Raw genomic sequence first — 27672 nt, forward strand, 5'->3', positions numbered from 1 at the left:
TAAAAATGTGAGACATGAAGCAGTGACGGGAAAGTGTAGTCTAACAGAACCTGCAGCTTTAATAGTCTTTATTCAAAACCCTTTTTGCAATGATAAATATGACCCACAACTTTATTATTTCAGTTCAGGCTCACAGCTCTTTAATTGTAAACTCTAAAAACTCACTGTAGTAAACAACTAAAGAGCCAGATGTTTCCCTCGGTGGAGACCAAACATGGAGCTGAAACCAAATAAAGTCTTTTGAATGGTCAAACTGGTCCTCACAAAGATAGAAGTACAAGTACACACACACACACACACACACACACACACGCACTCTACCACAACAAAGCAAAGTGCTGACAACAGCTACTTTAAACTCAAAGCTCAAATCACAACACAAGTGTGTGTGTGTGTGTGTGTGTGTACTCTCCCTGGCTGCGTTTGAACACCGTCACAGCAGCAGGTTAAACTCTCAGCCTCGGTTAATGAAACATTTATAATCCTGTGATCAGTTTGCGGTTTGAACAGAAGTGACCGACTCTGTGTGTTTACGGCACAAAATAACCTGGAGGTGAATCAGATGGAAAACTTCGGAGTGAAGAGCAGACGAGGTGGAAAAAGAGAAGCTGTGAATGTGGAGGTAAGTTGTTGATTCATTGGATTTCTGAAAAATTTTACATTCCAGACAAACAATAGAAACTTGAAGTCACTTGGGCTGTAAACTCATTTTAGACACACACACACACACACACACAAACACACACAAAACACCTCAGTGCCACTAATTCATGACAGAAAATAACAAATCTGAATCTTCTGGAAAACAATTGCATATGTCTGGCTCATGTCTGTCTGAAGCTCAGTCGTCAAACTCAACTAATTTTAAACATCAGATTAAGTTTACACATCTTCAGTTATACTCGGATGAAGTCTGATGAGTAGTCTTGAGTGATGTCAATAGAGTCAGCTCAGGTGTTAGGATGCAAATTACAAGACCCTATTTTTTTCCTACGATGTGAATAAACTTGAAGCTGCGTTCAGACATGCACTGACCTCCTGAGAATCTCCAGACATGCCAATGTCTGAGTGAGAGGTTCTGGACCTTTCTACAGAGTTTCTCCTGCCGGCCCCTGAGTATAAAGTCGCAGAATGTCCAAATGAGCCCAGAACACAGCAGGAGGGTCCTCCGCAGGATTCACAGCCAGCGAGTCGGTGTGTTGATGACCTTTCTAACACGCAACAGAGGCGAAAAATTAAAACATGAACTAAATTAATAGAAATATCTAAGAATGGAGAAGTTGAGCCACTCAAGTTCAATGTCAAGAGAGCTTAATTATAAGGGCCGATGCTGGTGTGAGGTCACGTTCTGTGCCTGCTGCACCAACACTCACCTAAGATTTCTCTGCTGTTGTAAATGAGAATCTCCCGCTGCGTTGTTCATGTGTGAAAGCAAATTCTAAGAGAAAGTCCGGACCCAAAGTGCGGACATCCTCCAGAGGTCCTCTCTGAAAACGTATCCCCACCAATAATGGCTGTAGTGAGCGTTTTCTACTCTTTGGCCAGAGGGGGCAGGAGTGTTTATACTATATAGACTATATAAACTACTACTATATTCATGACCTTTAGTGCAGCCAGCCACTAAGGGGCGATGAAGGTGATTTGGTTTTACCTCGAGGGAGCTGTCGTGTCGTCCATCTTTATGGTTCCTACTTTTGCCCATTGAGACAAAAAGTGACATCTGGTTCATTTGGTGCCGTAAAAAATCCGATTCACAAAAACAAAACAGGAAACATGGCTTAAATGAAAACCAGACGTAATTAAAAATAATAAAAAATTTATAAAATTACCACATAATTCCTGAGGATCTCACATTCACATTCTTCTTCTGACTTCTCTCTCTCCATCCTCAGATCCAACACTGCTCCCCTCCCTCCCCCTCCCATCTGCCCTCCGCCTGGCGAGGCTTTGGGAGGAAGCTGAGGTTGCTGCTGCCGTATGTCTGGCCCAAAGGCACTCCGGCACTGCAGGGACTCGTGCTGCTGTGTGTGGGCCTGTTGGCGGCGGAGCGGCTGGTTAATGTGCTGGTGCCTGTTTACTCCAAGAACATCGGTAAGAACTAAAACACAAAGAGAACCTGATGCGTCTTGGTTCACATGAAAGTGTTGAAATGTTTAAAAACTAAAAGAAAAATTTAAAACAAAATATGATTAATTCAGATAGACAAATGTTGGCATAGATAGATAGATTTAATATGAAGGTAAATAATGTTTCTACTAAATATTTCTGTGATATAATTTCTAAGTTGACTGACAAACACAAACATTCATCTGTTTAATGTTGATTTATCATTAAGTTCATAGATAAAGCAAAACAACAGAATCTACTGTAAAGCTGGACAGCTGCATTATGTTCCTAAAACTCTAGGTGGTAGTGTGGTCACATTTATTAAAGTGGGATTCAACTTGTTTCCATGTGTCCTTGATTGATTTGTCCTTGTTTGTCACCACAGGTTTTATTTTTCTCTATTTTATCATTAATATGAGTTATTTTAAATTTAAATAAAAACCAAAGCTCTGAAAATATTTTGTAATTTAATAGAATTGAATCCTACTGATTTGATTTATATGATTTTTGTATTATTATTATTTCTATTTTATGTGTGTGTGTTTGTGTTTTTGTTTTAAGAAGCTGTGTTAACCTCTGTTGCATGGTCCTGCCATATGGCAACAATTACTTTATCTCAATTTTACTGAAGACTAAATAATACAGAATCCATGTTTTACTGTTTAGTTTCAAAAGGTCTTTTATTTTGACAGAATATCTCAGCACATGACCAGGATATCCTGTTTATATTTCTTTTTACTTAAAATGTGAGACTGGAGATGTCACGACCTGAGAGCTCAAACAACTGATTCATTGTTTAATAACCAGGCAAATTTCAAGAAAGGTTACGTTTTCATTTTCAGCAGGTGCGTTCAACCTGTTGGATTGTAACTGACGACTCTCAGAATATTTGTGTTTGTGGGACCAACACTGAAATTAAACATAACTGCATCCCTTCTCACCATAAACTGAAGAACAGTCCAGACTGTGGTTTAATCTAAACACCCCAGTTCTGTTGGATCTTAGAAACGATTAAAGGAGGAATCAAGTTCATTTACACATACGAAGGATGAGTTCTAGTGCACAACAGGAGGGGGGTCTTTTGTACGCTGTTTTGTACGCAGGGCAGCGTCCGCCACAAGGCAACGACCCAGAAGTCTCCACTTCAGAGGAAGTCAGCGTTCAGTTTGTCTTCAGCCACTTTCCCTTTGACAAAATTGGCCATTTGGCTTTTGGAGCCACATGAAAGTGTTCGCCAGCGCTGAGGCCGAGTGCTGCTTTGTGTGATGAGGAAGGCGTGGAAGAGGTTTCAGAGGTGGGGGGTTGAGAGTGTGTGTGTGCGTGAGTGAGTGTGTGTGTGTGTGTGTGTGTGTGTGTGTGTGTGTGTGTGTGTGTGTGCAGAGGGTTTCTGGGAGGTCACCCCTCCTGCCAGTCATGCTTAGCCAGCATTAGCGGCCTTTTTGCTTGGCGCTAACGCACCGGTACAACGGACGTTTTGTCTCTGGGTCCGACCCCGCCTCCCCCCCCTCCGACTCCAGGACCCAGTGCCAAAGAGTTGAAAATACCCCCCCGCTGAAAACACACAGAAGAAAGTTGAAGAGTATAGAATGCACACATTTAAAAAAATATATTTCTTTTCAATCTTATTTTCTATTTCTCTGCCGTCTTTTCTCCACACGTCTCTCTCTCTCTCTCTCTCTCTGGATCTTCTGTTTCTCTTCTTCTTCCTCTGTCTCTGTCTTTATTCATTTCTAACAGATTCCCAGCACTTGTACAAAATGGTAATGAATGTGAATGAGAATGTGTGTGTGTGGCAGAAAGGGGAGTGTGTGAATGTCTGTGTGTGTCTGTGGATGTTTTTGATCTGTGAGAACCAGATCATTGACCTTGGTTCATAAAGTGTTGTGGATTTATAATATAAGATTTATTTAAAATGACCACGGTCCTATAAATGAAAATGTGACAAAAGTGTTGAATGTTTTCAGTTTTAAAAAAAGCTATAAAATGCTAGTGTCCAGCCGACAGACGCAGTCAAAAACCCACTGGTGACCATCGTGGATCATTTAGCAGCTAAAGAGTCACATGTTTCCCTCAGGAGGTGGTGGAGACCAAAAACAGAGACCGAAGGTCAAGTTTACTTTTATTGTCGTTCATCCTCATACAAAGTAAACGGAAGAATTAAATCTCATGGACCAAAGTGCAACACAACACATGCAACATCGAAAGATAACATACGACAGGAGAAGAAGGTGGTTGTTGCATATGATCACTGGCGATAAAGGTGCTGAGAGCCCAGGACGGATGTGGTCCAGGGGCTAGAGCGGGAAACAGCTGTCCAATATGTCAGTGGTTTGATCCCTGTTCCTCCTTGTCCATCAAAGTGTGAATGTTGTCTGGTAGAAAAAGTGCGGTATATAGAAAGACTTAGTGATGGGTGAATGTGACTTTGAGTGTAAAGTTATAAGGAAATAGAACAAAAGATTAGTTAATATAGATGTTCCCAATATGCTTATTGAAGTGTGTGTGTGTGTGTGTGTGTGTGTGTGTGTGTGTGTGAGCAGTGAATGAACTTTCCTCAGGAGGCGGATGGACTTCACTGATCGCCACCGTCTGCATCTACACGTTCCTCAAGTTCCTGCAAGGCGGAGGGGCAGGTGCACAAGTGTGTGTTCATATCATAATAGCTAATGTGTGTGTGTGTGTGTGTGTGTTTGTGTGTGTGTACTTATGAGCATCTTATCTCTGGTCCTCGTAGGCACATCTGGTTTCATCAGTAACCTTCGGCAGTTTCTGTGGATCAGAGTTCAGCAGTTCACCAGCAGAGGCGTCCAGGTGCCACTTCTTTTCCCACCTGACTCAGAAATGCTGCCTGATGCTGCCCAAACATTTATTTGAATGTATTCAGATGTAAATGTCTCACGTTGGTCTAAGTGAGTAACTATTTTTCTCTTTCAATCCCTTTAGTTGCGTTTGTTTTCTCACCTGCACAACTTGTCTCTGCGCTGGCACCTGGACAGACGCACCGGGGACGTGCTGCGGAGCGTCGACCGAGGAACCTCCTCCATCAACAACCTGCTGAGGTTGGACAGGCAGAGGCTGATGGAGACTCACTCATTTAGCTGGCGAGTAATAACCTGTGATTGTTTTTGTCTTCAGCTACATCCTGTTCAGCATCCTCCCGACCATCTGTGATATCATCATCGCCATCGTCTACTTTGTCTCCTACTTCAGCATCTGGTTTGGACTCATCGTTTTCACCTGCATGGTTCTTTACCTCAGTGAGTCAGTGTGTGTTCGGACTGTATGAGCTTGACTGGGTTTGTTTCTTACATTTTTCTTCTGTTCAAGATGGTTTCATCAGAACAGCAGCAGAGAAAACATGACAATGAAATGGAGACAACTTTCACCAGGACCCTTGAAGCACTCCTGCATCAGGGAACAAATGCAGCCACCTAAATTTAATCCAAAAGCTATTTGATAATATTATCTCACCAAAGTTTCATAAAACAAAACTTTTTCCTGAGTTTTTCTCACTCAATTATCTGTTAAATTACATAAATTCTGCCTTACAAAATATAAAAATATTAACCCTGGAAAATATTTATTCAGCACCGAATCAATTTGTACTTGTATACGATTGAAGTTTGACACTTGTGTGATTTCGGACTGACGGGAATCGGATGCTCTGTATCTGCAGCCTTCACCATCCTGATCACAGAGTGGAGGACGAAATACAGGAGAGAGATGAACACTCAGGACAACAACGCCAAGTCCAGAGCCGTCGACTCGCTGCTCAACTTTGAGACGGTAACACACTGCAAAACCTCTCCAAACAATAATTCTGTCATCTTTGTCATAGTGCTTCATTTCTCATTGTTTCATTATTTGAAAAGACTCAAGAGTCGAATCTTAAATTAGATTGTTGATGATCCAATTGATGAGCAGCTTATTTTCACAGGTGAAATATTACAGCGCAGAGGATTATGAGGTTCGCTGCTTCGAGGAGGCCATTCTCAAATATCAAGTAAGCTAGTGTTTGTCAGGTGAAGAGAAACATCATCAACCAAATCATTGTCATTCATTCATTCATTTCATTCATTGTGTGTCTTGTAGCAGTGTGAGTGGAAGAGCTCGGCATCGCTCGCTCTGCTGAATCAAACCCAGAACATCATCATAGGATCAGGTCTGCTCGCTGGATCGCTGCTCTGCTCCCACCTGGTGTATGATGGACAGTTCCAGGTACGAGTTTGGGTGAAGTAGATTTTTAAAAAAGCTTTTTAAACTTTAAATTTATTTCATGATATCTGATGTCTTTGATGTTTTTTTCTTTTGTTATTATGATTATTTTCCACAATTGTCCGGGACTCTAAAGTGACTTTCCAACTTTTAGACCCTGTTTGATGCTACTTCCAGTTTTACTTTGAAGTTTCTCACCTTGTGCGTCTCTTGGTTTTCTTTTACTTCCTGTTTTTCGGTCTTGTGATTGTCTGCATGTGTTTCACTTGTCTTCAGTACACATTTATTCTTCAAGCTCTCACTCCTCCTCCTCACTTTGTATGTTTCTTCTCTTCCTTGAAGTTAACTTGCTCTATGTTCCCTCAGTTTGGGATTTTCTGTTAACTATGTTCTGCATCAACCTGCTTTTGTCCTGAGTCAATATTTTGGTCCTGAAAACTTTACGTCTTTGTCCCTCTGCTTAAAACCAAACAAGTAAACAGAGGAAGAGGTTACAACTCAGACACTGAACTTCACTCACTTACTCTTGGACGTCACCCACGACCTCAGAAAACCAGAATGACTCAGACATGACGTCTGTGTCTCGACTTGACTGTGACGACTTGGACGAAGTGGCCTTCGTCACTTGACATGATTTCCGAGACGCTGCCCTTCAGACAACCACAATAACGTGGACTTGACAGTGACGAGCAACTCGACCATAATCTCTATAAATTAAACATTGACCCAGGAGGTGACCACTGTGTTCTGGACTTGACCTCAGTGAGTCATGACCTCAATAACACAGACCTCAGGGATCATGAGGACCTGGACATGACAGAAATATCAGACTTGGACTTGGCCCTTCAACATTGAATCAGTAGATTCATTGCAGCTCCTTTGACCCCAATAAACAGAAAAAGTATTTTTTTTAAATGTCTTACAAATATAAAATTCTAAAGACCACTAACATCTTAATCTGCAGCGCTGAAAGTTGTTTGTTTTAGAGGTCACATATTAAATTAGGTCACCTACGTAGGTGTTACTTTCTTCACCCGGTTTACAAAAACTCTCTTTCACCGCTTTACACAAACATAAACAGGAGGTAAGTTTAATGTTGTTCACATATGTGAGAAACTCCTGCTAGTCAGAGGTTCATTTATATTCAGTGTTTTCCTTTTCCCTCAGGTTGGAGATTATGTTCTGTTTGGGACCTACATCATTCAGCTGTACACCCCCCTCAACTGGTTTGGTACCTACTACAGGTGAGATGAGAGAATCAGGACCAGAGGCAAATTACCAACCCTGTTACACAATGTAAACAAGGACCTAATGTTCTGCTTCATTTAAATGTCTTAGACAGTGTATATAGTTTTCAAAATGACAGTAGACTGAGACACTGATTTTTTAATTTGTAATTGGGTCCCAGTGGATTACTCTGGGTTTTTCAAACTACTAATATTAACTAAACTAAAAATGTACATGATTTACATGTTCGTGGCTACAACCTATCAACACAGTGAGTAAAGAGTAAATAATATATATGTAAGTTTATATATTTATATTTTAATCTGAAATAAAGATACTACTGCTCCCAAAACACCACTTCCTTGGCTACTTCTTCACCTACAATGAATGTCACTATTTTAATATTTCTGCTTTTGCTATTTACTATTAGTGCAACTTACGACCTTGATTGTGCATCACATGTTTCTGCAGGTTGATTCAAAGTTCATTTGTTGACATGGAGAACATGTTGACGCTGCTGACGGAAAAGAAAGAGGTGAGTCACAAACTTGTCATTCATCCTGGACCCAGTTAGTGCAGAGAGCTCAGTTGGAGTTAATTAACTCAATATCAGAACCATCTTTCCTTCAACATATCTTTGTGTTTGCTTTGATATTAATACCCCCAAATCAGCTAGAATGAATATAATAAGATCAATATTTTGGTAATATGTTTAATGCCAGTGCACAAAATATATTTTAGAATAATAACAATTATAAAGGAAGATCAGATAATGTTAATAATGTAATAAAAAGTTGTCATTGATGTCATTTAATCATTTATTTATTAGCATGAATAGTAACTAAATGCTAATGCTCAGGTGTAGCTGTGTAAATGTTTTTATTAACAGGGTAGGATAATAAATACAATATAAGCATAATTTCAGATAAGCAAGAAAATATCAAATTAAATGTCGTAATTCAGCTAAAATCTGAAACGTTTTCAGAGTCACACTGTCTGTGTGCATGGAAACAGAGAAACTCACATAGGCAGAGGTCAGCGGATTAGGAGGTCAACAAGTGTTTGTGTGTGACTTTGTGTGTATTTGTGCGCGTACACAGTCTGCCTGTGTGTGTGTGTGTGTGTGTGTGTGTGTGTGTGTGTGTGTGTGTGTGTGTGTGTGTGTGTGTGTGTGTGTGTGTGTGTGTGTGTGTGTGTGTGTTTCTGTGGGAAAAGGCGTCCTCTGCCTTCCTCACTAAAGGCTCCTACATTCACAGGCCCTTGATATGGTAAACAGCCACATGAATGTAAACAAAAGCATTAGAGCACCTTAAAAACACAGCAGCCTCTTTTCTTTTGCTTGGGAAGCTGCAGGCGCGGGGGGTCGGGGGAGTCGGGGGGAGGTCAGGAAGAGAAATCATCAAACTTTAGGTCTATGTGTTTCATATTTATAAGAAATATCATGTTATAAATGGAATTAAAATGGCAGTTAGCAGATGTATGTGTCAACCATAGAGTGTGAATAAAGACGGATGGAGACCGCGGTGTCAATGTCCCACGGATACATGCGTTAGACCAATCACAAGCCAGTCTCAGCTGTCAATCATGATGTTCCACCCCGTTTTTATATCATCAAAATATAATCCCCATTTTTTGGAAACATGAACACTACCTAAAATGACAGAAACCGTATTTGAGAAAAATATATTTAATGCGTGTTTTGACTTTTTAGTGTAGCTCATGTCCCATCTGCTAACATGGAGGAGGCAGGGTTTATGACCTATATTGCAGCCAGCCACTAGGGGGACACTCAAGTCACTTTGGCTTCTCTAATGGGGAGTGGTACTGTCGTCCATCTTTAAATACTGTGTATGGTGTCAACAACTTTAAGTCCCCCAGTGACACAACTGTAATAATATAAATATGTCTTAATAGTTTTCATTTGTGGCAAATACTTATAATTCATAAAAATGTCCTTATATCTATAGAAGTTACATAACGTGTCAAAACAAATTATTATTATCTTATAACCTCACTCTGCTCTCCGCCTTCAATTCAATCAACTGAACAAATAATCTTTACTCACCAAATCAGCAAATGGGTTAGTGTGTTGGTGTTAGTCGTTGTATATGTTCAAACTTTCCATCATTCTGTCTGAGCTGTCTTGTCTCCAAAGTTTAGAACGAGTGACCAGGCAAAGCTTTGATGCCGACATGACAGAAACAAAAGTGTTTGAGCAAATGTCTTCTTCTTCTTGAATTGAGACTGATTTGCATTAAATATCTTCCTCCTCCTCTTCCTCCTCCCAGGTTCTGGATGCGGAGGATGCACAGGACTTGCAGCTCACAGCAGGTCAGGTGGAGTTTGACAGAGTCTGTTTCAACTACGTACCTGGGTGTGTAGCCAACAACGAATCTGTCTGTAGCCCAAATCCATCTTTCTATAACAGACATGACTCGAATGTACATATAGAAATAGCTTGATGCTGATAAAGCATCACTGGACGGTACAACATCTGTCTCTTTGTTTTTTACTCTCATTTTACATGTTCAGTAACAATGGCACATATGAAATACTCATGGGTGTTCCAGGGTCTTTTATTTATAAGGACAAGAAGCAGCAGTTGAATTCTGTATTTAGAAGAAGCTCAGCTGGTCATGGTCGCCTGCTGTCTGCAGGATGACTGACACCCTGACAAACACATTGACTTTTATTAATTAGGAGTCTTGGTTGACCTCCTGTGTGCACTGGCCTTTATTTCACAGTGGAAGACGAACGAAGACGAAGATAAGAGCTGCCCTTTGTGCATTGTATCACAATAATAGCTGCCATTTTTACTCTGAACCTCAAAGAATAACACTTATATCTGAAATGTTTGTGCTCCGTCTTGACTTTTCTCTAATCCACACAATTAGAGTTTAAATAAGGTTTGTTTGGATCCTGACCGTCGCTCTTTTCCACATGTGTGTGTTTGTGTGTGTGCAGCATGGAGGTTCTCAGACATGTGACCTTCACGGTGGAGGCGGGGCAGACGGTCGCCCTGGTACGATATCTTCTCTCCTTCTTTAGTGTTCTTTAACAGGCCACTTCCACCAAAGCATCACGTTTTTCTTTTTGTGTCTCTGGTGGTGTCTTCTTTCGGTTTTATTTGCTACATTTTTTAAACGTTTGTCTTTGAGAATTGCTCAGATTAATCCATTTTTTTTCTGATGAACAGTTTCATTGCAGCTACTGTTTAACGAAGAGATCCTTGACTTGGGTGAAATACAAAAATGTAAAACCACAATATTACAAAAACACAGCATTGATCTAATCTTAAACAGTGTGCTTGCATTTTATGAGCCTGTAATGTGTTTATGAAAACTTTAAACACGTGATTATTATAACATATATAAAATTTGCTTTTGAAATTCTAAAGTATAAACTGTCAGAAAATGGAAATATTCAAGTAAAGTACTTAACTACAGTATTTAAGTAAATGCCCTCTGGGAATTATCATGGAACCAAATCTATCGAGGTAGTTAAATACCACGATGCTGTAAAAGTAGTGAGGACATTCATTTATCTGGTTTGGGTGATCCAGTCGTTTAAATTCAATAGAAATGCGGCAGACTGCCACATGTTGTAAACACCACATGAAAGTTGAGGTGTCTTGTCCAGTAACGTGTGTGTGTGTGTGTGTGTGTGTGTGTGTGTGTGTGTGTGTGTGTGTGTGTGTGTGTGCGTGCGTGCGGGCGTGCGTGCGTGCGTGTGTGCGTGCGCGTGCGTGTGTGTGTGTTTGTGTTTTTGCAGGTTGGTCCATCTGGATCAGGGAAAAGCTCCATCCTACGTCTCTTGTTCAGATTCTATGACCCTCAGAGTGGCTGCATCCGCATAGACGGGCAGGACATCTCCAAGGTACACACACACACACACACAGTTCGTTGCATTGACTGTTTATGAAGATGGATCACAGATTGCTCCCCAAAAGTGGAGCCAAAGGATCTCGATCGCCACCTGAATTGTGGCTGCAGTATAGATCATAAGCCCTGCTTCCATGTTAGCAGATGGGACATGGACAAAACTAAAAAGTCAAAGCACATTTTTCTTTGAAATCAATCGTCATTTGAAATAGTTCTTATCACACTGTTATTTGATTATATAAAAATGGGGTGAAACGTCATGATCGACAGCTGAGACGGAGCTTGTGTATTGACGGTACCTTCATACCGTGGCTCCATCTCCGATCCACACTGCTCAGACTCTGGCTTCAAATCCGCAAGATGGTAACGTTCATATCAGGATGTTTTAGCTTCATTTCTGGGAAGTGGGAGAAAGTGGAAACCCATCTTTATTTACAGTCTAAGTTTTTAACAGTGGTATCAACAAATGAGCTTATTTCCCTCTTCTTGATTTCTTGTAGTATTTCTATCTCCTGTTTCCAGGTTTAGCCTCACGTACTTTGACTTGCACTTTCCCTGTTTCCACTCTCTCTCTCTCAGTCACACACACACACACCCTTACACACACTTCCACACACACACACACACAAAGCTGGACTAAGTGTGTGAGCCACAGTCACACTGTGAATAAATCATAGTAAAAGGTTCCTAAATAATGCAGCAACGAGTCCAGACACCACGTGTGTGTGTGTGTGTGTGTGTGTGTGTGTGTGTGTGTGTGTGTGTGTGTGTGTGTGTGTGTGTGTGTGTGTGTGTGTGTGTGTGTGTGTGTTTGTGTGTAGAGAGCCCATTTATTGTCGCTGTGGTTGAAGTATCTCTGTTTATGATTTGCCATAAGTCCCAATAAAACCCAAACTGTACAAACACTCTCTCTCACACACACACACACACACATGTACACGTGTTTTCATACCACAAACATACTTGCTGGGATGAAGAGGCTGGTGACGATTAAGAGGACGTTGTTTGTAATTACACAGCAGGAGGAACGTTTAATCAATGCACACATATGCACATGAGGAATTCTCTTAAAGTTGAATCAGACTCTTTATCAAACAGGGTTTTTATTTACAGAAGAGGAAGAGAAAGAAGTGGTAAAACTCCTCCTCTTCCTCTGCTGAATGATTCTGTTGTTGTGAAGCATCACAATTAAATGCCAAAAAAAAACATTAAAGGCCCAACCCACCTGATGAAATCTTTCGAACATAACATGGAAATTACAAAGAGGAAAAATGAGAAAATGACATCGAATATAGAAAACCAAATGTATAAAATGATGAATTATTAAAAATGACCTTTGATTAGCAGGTGGGCGTAAAGTTTCACTTCTTTAACGGAGCGACAGTGAGGAGGATGTTGACCTCTGAGTATCATGCCAGCAGTTTTTTTTACACATCTGTTTGACACATTGCCTGTTGTCACTCCATTAAAATCCACCACACTTGTTGTACTCTGTAAATACTTTTTTTTTATAACATGTCACTATCAAAGCACTCGTTGGCCATTTCTACTCTGTAAAACTGCGTCCGTCTTAGCAAGTACTTCAGTCTTATAGCTGTATTAACTATGCTCATGTGGTTGAAACAGAATCTGTGTGGTATGTGTTTGAGTCCAATGAGTGTTGTCAAGACACAAACATTTTGTTTTGATGCCCAGGAACAAAGCTTAGCGCCACAATACTCGACACTGAAACGGAAATTCTACAGAAATAGAATGTCCACAAGAGTTAATCACATTTTCCAATGTGACATGCACTTTTTTAATCAAAAGAGCTGTTAGGAAAAGTATCAGTCTCAGTATAACTGTGCAACAGTAGCGGTTCAATTCAAATTCAAAACAACTGTATTTGTCCCCAGAGGGCAATTCAAAGAGTCACTGGATGCAAAAATCTTTAGATGAGATTTGATTTGACTTGATTGTCATTGTGCAAGTACAACGCAAATGAATTGCAGTTAGTATCTGACCAGAAGTGCAAAGATTATTAATTATTATTTACCGATAAAGAAATAGTTCAACATTTCTCTGTAAATATAAAGCTAGAGCTTGCACGCAATTCGCTCAGTTTAGCATGGAAACTGCAAGCTGGTACAGACAGCTAGCCTGGCTCTGGACTAGCTATAGCATCCTCACTGCTTGTGTTTTTACATTTCTATTTGTGTTTCGATTGAACAAAATAACGTGATAATTAGTGACAAATCAAAAGTGGGTTTGGACAAAATCTTAAGTCCTGGATTGAGCTGCTTTGCCATTACGTCCTGTTTCTAGCTAAGAAAAGGTTGCCTCCTTCATATCTCTTTTTCTGCTTGTTGACATAAAATCACATCGCTACGCCTCATACAACTGATTTTCAAACCGAGACATGCAGAGATTTACCTTGATCGGATACTAATTTCATCAGCACGGATACTTCTTGTTCTTTGGATCACGTTAGTTTTGCTGCAAACTTGTGCAACACAGTGAACACAGCTCAGGCCCTCAGACCTCGGGAGTGGTCTGTCCTGTGCCATTCTGTTTGTATCGGCATATGGCTGCCACATGTGATGCAGCTCTGACGTGTCCAGTCATGCTGACCCCAACGCTGACGGCCGGTTACTGAATAAGTCATCTGTTTGTGTTTTTTTTAAGGTGCCAGTCAGGGTTGCTTTTTTTGATTTTAGGTGATAAAACCTGTCTGCTAAGCTGGTTTCAACATGTTGGCACTGCTCATAACTACCCATGCTTCCCTGTTATTTTATGACACACCTTCCTGTTGGTCAGCTGAGTAATCAGGCAATCAACTATTTATGAAGCTTTATAAGCTGAATCATTAGAACTTGACACAAGGGCACAGAATATACAGCCAACCTGTTAAATTAATAGTTGTATAGACAAATGTTTGTTTTCTTGCAGAGAGGTAACTAAGAACACAAAGGCTGGAAATATCTGTCGGCTCTGTCCATGAGTAACATAATAACAGACCTTCGATGACGTGTTATGTGAAGAGAATAAGTGTAAAATGTCCGATACAAGTAATGATTCCTAAAGGTTGGAAAAGACTTGATGTTAATACGCATACGCAAGATGGTTGCTTCGTGTATCTTGAAGTTCATCAATCAAATTTTATTTGTATAGCCCATATTCACAAATCACAATTTGTCTCATAGATCTTAACAGGGTGCAACATCCTCTGTTCTTAACCCTCAACAAGAGTAAAACTACCGAAAACAAGTCAGACAGAGCCACATGTGAGGGATCCTCTCGCAGGACGGACACAAGTGTCATGTGTAGCTGAAATAACTACAATAACAAAATAACTATTTATGTTACATTGATTAGAAGAAACAGTTGATACAAGATGGTATCTAACCCTTATGACAAATACATTTAACAGAGACTTGATATTTTAGTTTCTCTATAAACCTTATTATAAATAAATTAAAATGAAATACAAATACAAAAGCTGATACCCTATGTCTCTGCTGGCAATAAATCGCGAGGTGATGGGACAAGGTCGGGATGGGTCAACAAAATACTAGATTATTTTCCCTGCTTCCTAATGTTAGTCTATGTCGTGTTGTTTTTAAAGAATGAGCATGATATTCATCTGACCTCCTATTTGAGACCTTTTATAAAAGAGAGCTTTTCATTTTGAAACTTTTAATCGTCTGGTCAGATTGTGGTCTTGGTCAGTATTAAAAGAGTCAACACAAGCACATGACAGACCATAATTTGTCATGATCCTCAGTTTGTTGTGGTCATTATGTGGTGTTGGAGCTCAGTGCTTTTACCGAACCGTCCAGCCGACCTCCTCTCTATGAGCAACTGTTTTTACTGCTGAACATATTTGGCAAAGCAGCTGATAAAAAACATATTTTGTTGAAAGGAGGGTTGAAGAAATAAATTCTACATCATCTCACAGATTTACTTTAATGACGGTGATTATCTCATGTGAGTGAGGACAGCTGCCTCACACTCACATTTCCTCTTTTGATGTCATGTTTCAATGATAAACATTAAAAGCCTTTCTTTTTTGGGGGGTTTTCCCCTTTTGCCTTTTTTTCTTCTACATCTGTGTCTTTCTCCTTTTAAAACACTCGGTGCTACAGCTCCGCCTCTATCAGAAACAGATGTGATGTTGTTCTAGAGTGGAAGAAATGACAAAAGTGAGCAGCAAAGTTCGAATTAGGGGAAAGTGAGTGATAACTAGCCAAGACCGAGCTGGTGCAGGAAATGGAATTTGTATTGTTGTGGCTGCCGAGTAAAGCTTTCCACAGGAAAGACTCAAAAGTTCTGCAAACTGACCTGAGAGTCGATGAAAACAGGAAATTATATCTGGATGAGAAGGAGCCAAAATTCATAGGATGCTGAGAGGTTTATTGTTGAACAGGGGAAACACATCACAACGATTTCACTCGTTTGGACACATGCAGCATATTGATGTCAGTATGATCTGCCTCATCTGCTCTTAACAGTAGAATGAAGATAAAATCCCACAGTGTGTGATGGTTTTTCATAACATCTCGTTCCTTCTGATCAAATGTTAAACATTTCAATCATCATTGATCCTGATGAACGTGACAAGGGATTTAATAAACGCAGACAGAAGAAGTCCTTTGCAGCAACTGAGGAGAAAATACAAAACAGTTCCTTGTGAGATTCACTTCAACACGGTTTCAATCTTAAAAGCTGGACGGACACATGGAGAGCGCATTCCTCCGCCACGGCTACATGTATTAGGATTAGATACATATACTACAGAATGGTACAAAGAAATGTTCTGCAAACAGTTTACATTAATCACAGGGAAGATATAAATCCAATGATATAGTTGAAAGGTATATTTGTTACCGTCGTTACTGTCGCTTCTTAGAAACATTGAACAAAACACTTGAACCTACATCATCGTGATAAGAACTACCTAAAATGACATTTGGTCCATGTCCCATCCACTAACATAGAGGAGACAGTGTTTATTGCCTTTACTGCAGTCAGCCACTTTTGGTTGAAAAAGAAATTCTCGAGATTTGAGCTCTCTCTGCTCTGAGAACAAACGCAAACTTATTACATTTTATCCACCCCCAGTTTTAATTGAAGTTGTTAATTGTAGGAAAGATAAAGGACAAAAAAAATTGTGTGCATTAAAGCCTCAGAGAGAGCACAGAAATTACTTTAAGACATGTGTACTATCTGTGACCTGGAGCAGCATGCATTATATAGTATAGGATGAATTTAGTCATGCAACATTTATGTAGATGTATGCTTAGAGTGTGTGTGTGTGTGTGTGTGTGTGTGTGTGTGTGTGTGTGTGTGTGTGTGTGTGTGTGTGTGTGTGTGTGTGTGTGTGTGTGTGTGTGTGTGTGTGTGTGTTTGTGTGTGTGTGTGTGTGTGTGTGAGAGAGAGAGAGAGAGAGGGAGAGACAGTGAAAAAGAAGGAAAAACCAAGAGAGATTCAGATTTGTAGAAATTCCCTGAAGGCAGACTTGAGAAATCATGTTCAAGAGGCCAAATCTAATCAGTTAATCTGTGAATCTAAGTGAACGTTGAACCATAATTGAATAAATTCCTTCAAACCTTTCCTGAGATATTGACCAAAAACCTAGTTTGTAAGGTCACAGTGACTTTGACATTTGACCAATTAATTCTGAATCAGTTCGTGTGTTAGTCCAAATGACAAATACCAAAAAAGAAAGGATTTCCTGGAGGTGTTCCTGAGATTTCACATTCTCGAGAAAGGGACGACAACATAACGACTCCGGCCACTGACTGTCGGCACGAACGCCTAAAACGATAGAGTTTAAATGCATACATCTCTCCAATCCACATAAGAATTAAGGATTAGCAGAAGGATAACCAGCAAATGGGTTCAGGACTAGTGTAATGTTACAATAAGTCTCTACCTCATTTTCCTTGCTGTGTCTCAGGTGCACCAGTCTTCTCTAAGGTCGTTCATTGGCGTGGTTCCCCAGGATACGGTTCTTTTCAACGACACCATCGGCAACAACATCCGCTACAGCCGAATTACAGCCACCGACCACGAGGTGGAGAGAGCTGCCATGGCTGCTGACATACACACCAGAATACTGGAGCTACCTCAGGGTCAGGCCACGGTGTGTTTGTGGTGTGTTTAAATGCTAATTGTAAAAATGTACCTGTTTTTGCTGAGTTGTGTTGTGTTTGCCAATTCACGTTGTTTTGTGGCGCTGTGCTAGGCTATGACACGGAGGTGGGCGAGCGAGGGCTGAAGCTCAGTGGCGGGGAGAAGCAAAGAGTGGCGATTGCTCGAACCATCCTGAAGGAGCCTAAGATCATTCTGCTGGATGAGGTGAGGAGGCAACATACAAAAAAAAAGTCACTTCAAATATAGGATTTTCAGCAGCTTCTTCAAGAAGATGTGAACGGTCAAAAAGTATTTCCACTAGTTTCCAGGTCAAGGCCCATTATCCCTGACAAAACTTTTATTTTTGCCCACTGAAAGAGAACTTGGCAGCACTTGCACCTGTTTATATCGACTGTATTTAAAGATGGACGTAGACTCCGGCTGCAGAAGGTGAAGCCAATGTGGAAGTGACTGAAACCTGTATTCTCTTGAACGACCTGCACTAGATGTTTCTATAGAGTCCTAAAGTCTTCTTCAATACAGCTGATGTTTATTTTGAAAATTATGATCCATTTAGAGTCAAATAGACCATAAATCACTGTGTGATTGACAGCTAGCAGCGTCCAATGGGTGCAGGTGCCAGGTGTAGGTTGGCGTGCAGGCCTCACCCCGTTTTTTTCCAAATATGGTTACTTCTGGTCTTAGAAAAAACATGATTGCTCTGGACAAAATGACCAACTCAAAATTCAAACCAGTGGCTGAGGTCACAGTGGGTTGTTAACTTCCCTGTTCAAGATATTTTCGATAATAAAAGTCACACAGCCGAGAAACTTATTCCAGTGTCCATGTAAAGTCCTCTGTACATCTCAGCCTGATTTCAATTATAAACATCTCCGGCCATGTCTGGCTGTAACTGCCGTCTTCACCACTGCGTCATAAAAAAGACCTGTGTCCAATTTTAGCCATTTAAGCTTTCTTCACTGAGGAAATTCTTTAAGTGCTAGATCTTCTTTTGTTTTACAAGAGAACAAATTATACGACATCCGAAAAAACAAAGACATAAAGCAGTCGTGAACTCACACATTTTATCGGTTAATAGCGGAACTGTTCTTTTCTTGTGGTGTCTCCTGCAACAACAGTGATTCATTTTACTGTATTATTTTACTGTGTTTTGTCCATTAGGCCACTTCTTCCCTGGACACCCAAACTGAGAGGAACATCCAGGCTTCACTGGCCAAGGTCTGCAACAACAGGACGACTATAGTGGTCGCACACAGGTGACATTACATGATCTGAAGATGTGTCTCATTAGGAAGAAAACCTCCTGCTTTCTGTATTTATGACCATTAAGCTTCTTTATAGGTTTCCTTTTTTTTTACTTGAGCAGTTACTTGTTGACTATCATTGAATTCTCTAATGAGACAGAAAAGCTGTTTGAACTCTGGAAAAATTTCAGCAAAATTAGGTCCAGATAGTTTCTTTAGTTTGTTCGTCACATATGAAGAATGCAGCAGGAGATTGTCCGGGTCAGACTTGTTCACAACAACAGGAAAACATCTGGAACGTTTAGGCGAGTGGTGGAGCCCTGGTGGAGCAGCAGGACTCTGACGTTTGAATTCTCACAGTCCTTTCAGGAAAAGGTCTGGACTTCTGTGCTTGTCTGGAAGCACCTAAAGTTAGTTACGTGAAAATGTAGCTCAGCTTTTGCTTTTAGTTGTTCCAGTGTTGCAACATGTCCAACATGGTTTTGCCTCAGTTTTCTTTTTGAAAGTTGGAAGAAGCGGCCCACAGAGCTGCTAACGAGGTGGCCTAGGATCAGATTTGACAAAAAGGCGACGGCAAACAAGGCCACAGGATCTGTAGATGTATTTACACCAAATTCAGGAACTCAGCTTTGCTCAAAGGACTGTTAGGGTGTTGCAATATTTCCAACAAGAGCTATCTGTGGATCTTTGCAGCAATCATGACTGGATAGCAATGCCAATTAAAATCTTAGCAGAATGAAATTTGAACTTAATAAAATATCACACCAATGAAGTGAGGATGTTGTAATCTGTGGTTTGATGAACATTCAGCTCAACCTTATTGAACTGATCAGAACTGGTAAATGAAGGTAACTAGTGAAGTATGTTATATTGTGTTCATACCATTGTTATAGTCCTTGTTTTATTGTGGACAAGCACATTGTACAATGTGGAACTGGCCATGGGTTTCTATCCCTTGTTCTAAAAAATGTCAACGGTCTGTTACAATGTGGTAACAGCCATGATAATACAGGACATGAACTGAAAAGGAAAACCAAATGTGAATAGAGAAGATGAAAGGAAAAGTGGGACGTGGTGAAAGAAAAACAGGATTAGAGCGCACACAAAGAGAAGGATGGAGAGATTAAAGGGAAAGCTGATTGGAGGATATGAGGTGACGCGTGATGACAGGTCAACAAAAGTAAAAGAAACAGATGTCTGCTCGTTCATCAGTCAGAGTGATTTTGAAAAAAGACTTGAAAGGCTCTGACAATCGCAGACACTAAACTGCATCAGGAGTGAAGCAGCCTGTGGAGCTGATTCCTGCATCACTGCACGGATCCAGTTTTCATCACTTACTCCACACAATGGATCATGTTTATCTTTCTCTGTGACTGACATTACTAAACCATGGTCTCTATTGTACTGAACAGGGTTGACTCGTTTGATCAACTGGTCCAAAGCAAAAGGTTAAATTTTAAAAGAATGACTGACAAAACTAAAACAACCGAAACAAAGGTTTAACAACTTTTATCTGAACAACAAGTTAAACACTGTGACAAACATTCTGTGATGGTGTTAAAAATAGTGTTGATTTGATTTTGCCCCAATTTTCTTTCTGTCCCAGCAACATGTGCTATAGGCAGAAGTAATTAACAATTCATTAATAATCATTAATAATCAGCCTACAAGGTGGCCTAGGATCAAATTTGGCAAAAGGCTACAATAAACAAGGCCGCAGGATCTGTAAATGTTGTAGCAGCTATGGGCTCAGTTATATATCTATATATTTGTATTTGTTTATTATTAAAGCTCACAATGTGCTCACTCTAAGGTTCGATTGTCTGACATGACCTGACTGCTCACACTGCACGTTGCATCGGCTCCTCCGGACCAGATCGGACCGGTGTCTCCGTCACAACAATGCTAACCATGTAGAAATGGGCTGCATTCATCATGTTGTCATATGTGTCTAAGACACAGTTGGATTGTAAAGAGGTGGGGCCGTTTGGTTTGGCTGTTTTGCAGAAAGGAAAAAAAATAAATTTGAGGCTACTATATTGTAAATTGCTCTCTAGCTACAGTCTGATTACAGTAAGAACCACTTTATCTCCTCCTTTCTCTTTCTTGCTGTGCAGCTGCTTCCAGCCGTAAACTACTGTACATTTCCTACTGTTGTGTTCTGCTATTTCGTGCAGACACAGTGAGTACTGATTAAACTGATTTTGGGAGAATCGACTCATTGCATCCCCAAAATCAGGCTCAAATTGCAGAGTGTATGTCCGATTTGAGTCTCAGTTACCAATGATTCTAATTACATCATCGTACCCTCCCATAGACAATTCCACTGCCAGTCTCAAAACCTGATCGTATTGAAACCCATTTTCACACATTTTGAAGCATGAGCCAAGGTAATTGTAAGAGTCCTGCACCTAATAGTTAAAGGAACATTGTTCCCTGAGACACGCCGAAAGAACAAACATGTTTTTACACCTGTATGGAAACTCTGAGCCACACATACAAACACTGGTTACAGATGTTGACTGTGACTCGTCATCTGTGACTCAGATATACATCTCAGCAAACATTGTGGCACAAACACTTTAAATGTCTCCATCTCCTGTAACATTGAAGTTACTGGAAATTTAAGTAATTTATTTAGATATTTGAGTATCTGTAACCAACATTAGTATTTTGATTAACTTAACTTTCCTGTTACTTTGACATTATCACACAAATGTGTCAGAGGAACAATATTTAAATTTGTATTTATTAAGTATGTTAACACTGGCATCAAATAAATGAGTTTGTTTCAGTTTTCAACTTATAATTTATAATTTGTCCCAAATACACTAAATGATCTAGTTGATTATTTTTGCTGTGATTATTATTACATTCCTTCTTTAATCAACTGTTTGTTTTACAGTGTAAGTCTCTCTCCTCCATGTTGATTATATGTTGAGCGAGAGTCTTTGATCCAGCAGCTTCTTAATCTTTCAATAGCAGCAGATGGAGTCTGGATCAGATCTGTTTTTATTGACTGACTCAGTCGGGCCTTAAATGAAATTAAAACACAAACACAGCAGGCAGGTCGTGACTCTCATTTATTGGATGGATTTTTCACCAGCTCCTGAACATGGCATCAAGCTCACTGTGTCATATACGGTATGTGTAAAAACCACAAAGACATCACAATGATTCGGAAGGATTAGATACACTATTGGGAAGATGTTTCAGGAGAGCAGCTCTTTTTACCAGACTTATGGGTTTTAAATTTGCAGAACTTTTACGTCACGAAAAAACTTTAAAACAGACAAGAGGAAAGAAACACTGAAAGAACATAATTTGTCTCCTTTAAACTTCCCCTGACAAAACTAGAAACAGTTTGTAGTTTTAAGAAAGTCAGCAGATTCTTCCACTTCACTGACCATAGGTTAGAAATCTTTGTTAAAAAAAGAATTTTCTTTTTGCAAAACCTAAACTCAGGACATGAACTATACCTTCAATAAAATATCTGCATGTAAACACACTGGATGTTTTCTTCTCGCTCACAAGCCTGAATGAGAGGAGAAAAAAACAAACGTTGACATCTGCGTTCTCTGGAGAGAGATATTTCTACCTGTGACCGAGGCTTTCTATCAAATATTGAGCAGGCGGACGTCCAGAGATGGTCTCGATGACATTAAAGCAGAGTGGCGGCTCTGCTGAAGCTTTAAAGTGGCATTCAGCAGTTTGCAGAGGCCTATTTTTTTTTGTTGGGGGGTTCTTCATACGAGCGTAATATCCACTGGGGACCGGGTGATGTGTCCCCTTCAGTTTTCAAAAATCCTATTTTTAGATTCCAAGATGTCATATTCGTACATTTATCATCGAGAAAATTAAGCATCTGTGGAAAACTTTCATCGGTGCACCTGGGAAATCATTTTCTTGGTAACAGGGCAAAGTTGCGTCCGTCCCTGAGAACCATTCAGATCGCTGAGTGTGGCTTTAATCAGACTCTCATCAGAGCACGGTTATAAATATTAACTTTAATAATTTACAGACAAGTTCATTCAGAGTTCTCCAGCCCTGAGCGACGTCCTCAGCTGTGTGAGTGTGTTGGTATGTTTCTGTGAGTGGTTACTGAGGAGTGACTGTGTATTTTACCTTTATAGGGCAGTTGAGTATATTTAACATCTAACCACACATTGGGACTAACTGCTCTTCCTTTCTTTAGATGTGTTCCTCTTTTCCCATTTCTTCATTTTCCTCATCCCTCTATTCCCAACCTATGGCCCTTATGGAATTTCTCAAGAAATTTCCAAAGCACTGTAAAGAAGCGGACTGGTTAAAAGTTTTTAACGTAAACCTTTGTGACATCTTACTTGTGTTAAAAGAATATTTCTGAATTCTCTTCTCTGTAATAAAATGTCAACGTTTGAGGCTGCAATCTCAGAACATGGGAACATTGCTGTGAAGGAGCTACACATTTATATATATATAAATTTATCATATATATATATATATATAAATGTGTAATATGTATCTTTGGCAAGTTGTCTTCAAATCAAAAAGCATAACGTTCGTTTTGTTGCTCTAATACTTTATATTGAGCTGAATCGCCAAGCTTTTATTTTGAAGAGTTGTGAACTCTGGTTTAAAGATTGTGTGTCGATGGCTTAACAGATTCTGGAATACCTGAAAAATAACAGTAGTTAAGCAAATCATTCAAACTTTCATGTAAACCACACATGTGAACAGTAGAAAAGCAAATCAAGTTTTTTTGTTTTTTTAAACATTGACTGTAAAATCTTCAGTGCCGATAAACCAGGTAGGATGAACACAAAGTGTCCTAACTTCACTCGGCACCATAGACTGTTTATAAAAAGCTCTGCACACAAACAAAAAAAGTGACAGTATATTGTAGAAGTGTTTGAGGATGACTCACCAATGACAAGGAATAATTCTGAAGTATCAACACAGGACGAGTGAACACAACATTACAAACAGGCAGATTGAGAATGGCCACTGACCTCTGAACATAATCCAGCCAGTGAATATGCTGCCGTGACATTGAAATTAGGAAAACAGGTTAGAAGTATGTGAACTAAATTTACAGGAGACACGGTTGGAGCAACATGCAACGAGTAACATTGATTGTGATGTTGCAGGTTATCCACCATCGTCAGAGCAGACCAGATCCTGGTGGTTCACAATGGACACGTAGCAGAAAGAGGAAGGTAAGGATGTTTTTTTCCTCCTCCATCCCGTGTGTGTGTGTGTGTGTGAGAGAGACACCTAAATGTTGTTGTGTGTCCTAAGTGCTTGCAAATTTGTTATCGGTAGATCAAAACCTCAGATTGTGTTTTAGTGTGTGAGCCTTAAACCTTCTGGTATCCATCTCAGCCCCAGAGGCTGATTGACCATCACACACACACAGTGGAGCTGTCACTTACCTGCTGATGCATAAGATCTTTTGATATAGGAGCTGGTTACGAAGACTTCCTTTCTCGCACACTGTTTCACAGACACACAAAGGATGACAGCGCGGTATCAGCGAGAACACACCTAAGAGATGAGGTGGTCACATCTGGAGCAGTAAAAACACATGCACGCTGGCGTTAAACCACCACTCGCAGCAGAACACGATTTAACCCTGCAGGCAGGTGGAAGGCAAACCATCTGAAAACCATTCATCTTTTGATTGACACTGTGATGTAAACACAGGACAGGCCCATTTAACCTCCGGTGTCAGAATACACCCAATTTGTGCCTCAAAGTGTGGGGGTGCATCGTGAGACAAAGCCAGGAGGAGGCCTCATCCTGTCCCCGGGGTTTACCTTTAGTCTTACATGGACCATCCAATCTGAGCCGGCTAATTCTGAAAAACGCTGTTTATGTGTGAAAACAACACGCATCCAAAAAAACGTTTTTGTAAATAGTTCTTACAAAGATACACCTGAAAAATATACATGGTCTTTTTTGTCCACTTTTGGGCAGCAAACAACAAATACGGTCTTCGATAGATCACATCCCTTCAGAGTTTTAAACCTTTAATCTGTGGCTCACCTGAACTGTGGCTGCTTTCAGACATGAACTGAACCCCGGATATTCTCCTGAAATTTTAGGGAGGGGCTTTAAGTAAGAACGCAAATGTCCGAGCCAGTTGTTCCTCACATTTTCTGAAACTTTTCCTGTCAGCCCCCAAGTAAAATGTGGGGGAAATGCCACAGCAGAGTGTATACGTCATGTCCTGCCTCCTGCTGCTCTACCCAGGCTCACTGTGAACTAGTCGGACCCAGACAATCTCCTGCTGCTTCTTTATTTGTGGAAAAACAAACTCCAGAAAATGTCGAGACCCAATTTCCCAGATCATTTCTGGAGTTCATACCTGAAAATGGTTTGATTTCAGTCAAGCCAAACCTTATTTAGTGTTTGTCACTTTTATATATGCCTGTGTTTGTCATTCGGAAACTTAACAAGTATCATATTCAATGAGAAGATAAATAAAACAATGAAATAACAATTCCGTGATTAAGTCTTCTCACAAGAATGTTTCTGCTTTGGTGTGAAAGTATTTTTAGTCTTAGGTTTACGTACTTTTCTCTCCTTCCTCTTTTTCCTCTTCCATGTCTCTGGTCCGATTGACCACTTGACTTTTCTTCACTTCTCCCTTCGCTTTTTTTGATCCCATCTCCGCGTTTCCATCACTTTCTCCTTCCTGAACCTGCTGTTTTTAATTAATTTCTGACCCTCTCTTTCTCTCTCTCTCTCTCTCTCTCTCTCTCTCTCTCTCTCTCTCTCCATCTTGCAGTCCAGACAGTCACAGCCTTGTGGTATTATTAATTCATAGTAAAGTTGGTTAAAGTCTCCAAGAAGATTTTAAACAGCTAAACTTTGTTCTTAACGCAGCTCTGGTGTCACAAGACATTATGAGTGACCCACGTCCTCTTCCGCCTGCTCCACATTTCCTTCAATCTGTCAATCAGCAGAATTACTCAAAACCTCATCCAGGATCTACAGTTTCTTTAAGGCCAGGACCTAACAGCTCATCGACACCGGCATCAAAACTTATCCACAAAAACTTTCTTGACATCTTTGTCTGTTTTGAACGTGTATGGCTCTGCTTCATCCTGGGTTATTTGTATTCCTTTTGTTTTTTCATTTTTGCATCTGTCGCTTTCATCAGCACACCAACTCACTCGCGGTGAATCCTGCGGAGGATCTCCTGCCATGTTCTCACATTGTGCGGAGTTTTCACAAGGGGGCTGGCCGGAGAAACTCCAGAGAGGCTCTTACTCGGGCGTTTGCATTCTCACACACAGCCTCACTGGAGAATGTCTGGATGTTCTCAAGAGTTTACGTGCAGCTAGAGATTCACATTGACCAACTTTTCCACCAACTTAGCTTTGATTCTTGGACCCATGGTGCAACTGGGAACCAAATTTGCAGGTTCCGAAATCAATATATTCCTGTTCAAAATGCTGCGAAAGATCCAGATTCTGGTGCACAAACCGGAGCAGAAACCATTCCATGTTGAAGGAAAAGTTGCAATACTGGTGTTTGACTCTTTGTTGTCTTGTGTCATTCTTGTTTCCTCCTATTTTCTTGTTTCATCCAGACACGAAGAGCTGCTGCTCCAGGGAGGCCTGTATGCAGCCATGTGGATGAAACAGCAGAAAACTCTCAACGGACCAACAACAGAAACACACATCAACAATCAAGCTCAGGAAACTTGACGTAGAACTTGACTTTCAAACTTTTTTGATTCTGAACTCATCACATACTTTTTTCATATCTAACATATTCTCGTGTATATGCACCACTGCATAAAATAAATCCGAAGAAAGTGAAACTCTGCAGCTGGTTATTAAATTACCCAAATTCACTGTGGCTAAGAAGCAGTAGGAACAGTTAACAAAAATAACCATTTTCATTATAATTAATTACACTTAATTTCAACTCCCTAAGAGTTACAATTTATTTAGTATTCATCAATCTCTACTTTTATTAGATTTGAGTAAGACTGGAATTTTTCAGTATGAGGAATCATAGACTTTAATTTATGGTTGACGATGCTTCTCCACCTTCTCCCACTGACAAAATGAAGCCAAAATATGAAACAATTTCCAAGGATCTCAGGATACTACAGAAATGTAACAAAAGTGATACATTTTAAAGTTAACTCGAAGTGTGGATGTAGCCTGAGACCTCGTCTGCATATCCTTGAAAGTAGCAACCATCGTAGAAAACTAGCTGCAAGAAATGGTCATGTTTGCTCAGTGGCATCATGGTGGCAAAGCTGCAAGGAACAATGGTGAGAACTTAGTGAAATGTCAAGGTGAAAGTTTCCTCTGCAGCAGAAGAAGAAGCAGTGGACACATGATTCCACCTGAGTCATTAAAAACCGAGGCGATTGTGTTACTGTGATTGTTTTGGTCAAAACATCCTGAATGGGTTGAAAGTTACTGTTTGGGGGAAACACTATATCAGCAGCCTGAGGGCCCTAAAGAGACGGAGACAGATGGAGAGAATGTGTCGTTAGCAATAAAACCCACTGTAACAACAACTGAGTCAGTGATTCACATTAAAAATGTGTTTATGTTGGTTATATAACTTTTCTGAAAAAGTCACACGTAGTAATATCTTCGAAAAATACATTGTGATACAGTTCAGTTAAATTAACAGTTATTCATATCTTTATTGAAGCTGCCCTCAGCTTCATTTTAAAGCTCAGCTCATTGTTTAGTTGTCCGGGCCCAAAACTTTACTGCCCTCACTGCTGCGTTTTCCGTCCCAGCAGGCAGCAAAAAAAACGACATGGTTTTCTTTGAACATAGCGGAGCGTTTAGCAGCTACAGATCCAGATGTTATTCTCAGCGGTCGTCAGAGACTGAAAAAACAGA

General features: G+C 40.2%; 1 protein-coding gene across 1 annotated transcript; it reads left to right on the top strand.

Moving 5' to 3' along the window:
* Positions 1-562: 562 nt before the first annotated feature.
* Positions 563-26505, top strand: abcb6b (ATP-binding cassette, sub-family B (MDR/TAP), member 6b). The gene is made up of 19 exons (XM_035175136.2): positions 563-622; positions 1893-2091; positions 4647-4739; positions 4841-4917; positions 5050-5165; positions 5242-5363; positions 5783-5892; positions 6044-6109; positions 6199-6324; positions 7489-7565; positions 8020-8083; positions 9837-9922; positions 10513-10570; positions 11320-11424; positions 17368-17542; positions 17656-17768; positions 18726-18820; positions 23938-24006; positions 26388-26505. The coding sequence occupies exons 1-19, from the start codon at positions 563-565 to the stop codon at positions 26503-26505; spliced, it is 1929 nt and encodes a 642-aa protein (XP_035031027.1).
* The last annotated feature ends 1167 nt before the right edge of the window (positions 26506-27672 follow it).

The sequence above is a fragment of the Hippoglossus stenolepis genome, chromosome 13 (genome assembly GCF_022539355.2).
Source record: "Hippoglossus stenolepis isolate QCI-W04-F060 chromosome 13, HSTE1.2, whole genome shotgun sequence".
In the NCBI taxonomy this organism is placed as follows: domain Eukaryota; kingdom Metazoa; phylum Chordata; class Actinopteri; order Pleuronectiformes; family Pleuronectidae; genus Hippoglossus; species Hippoglossus stenolepis.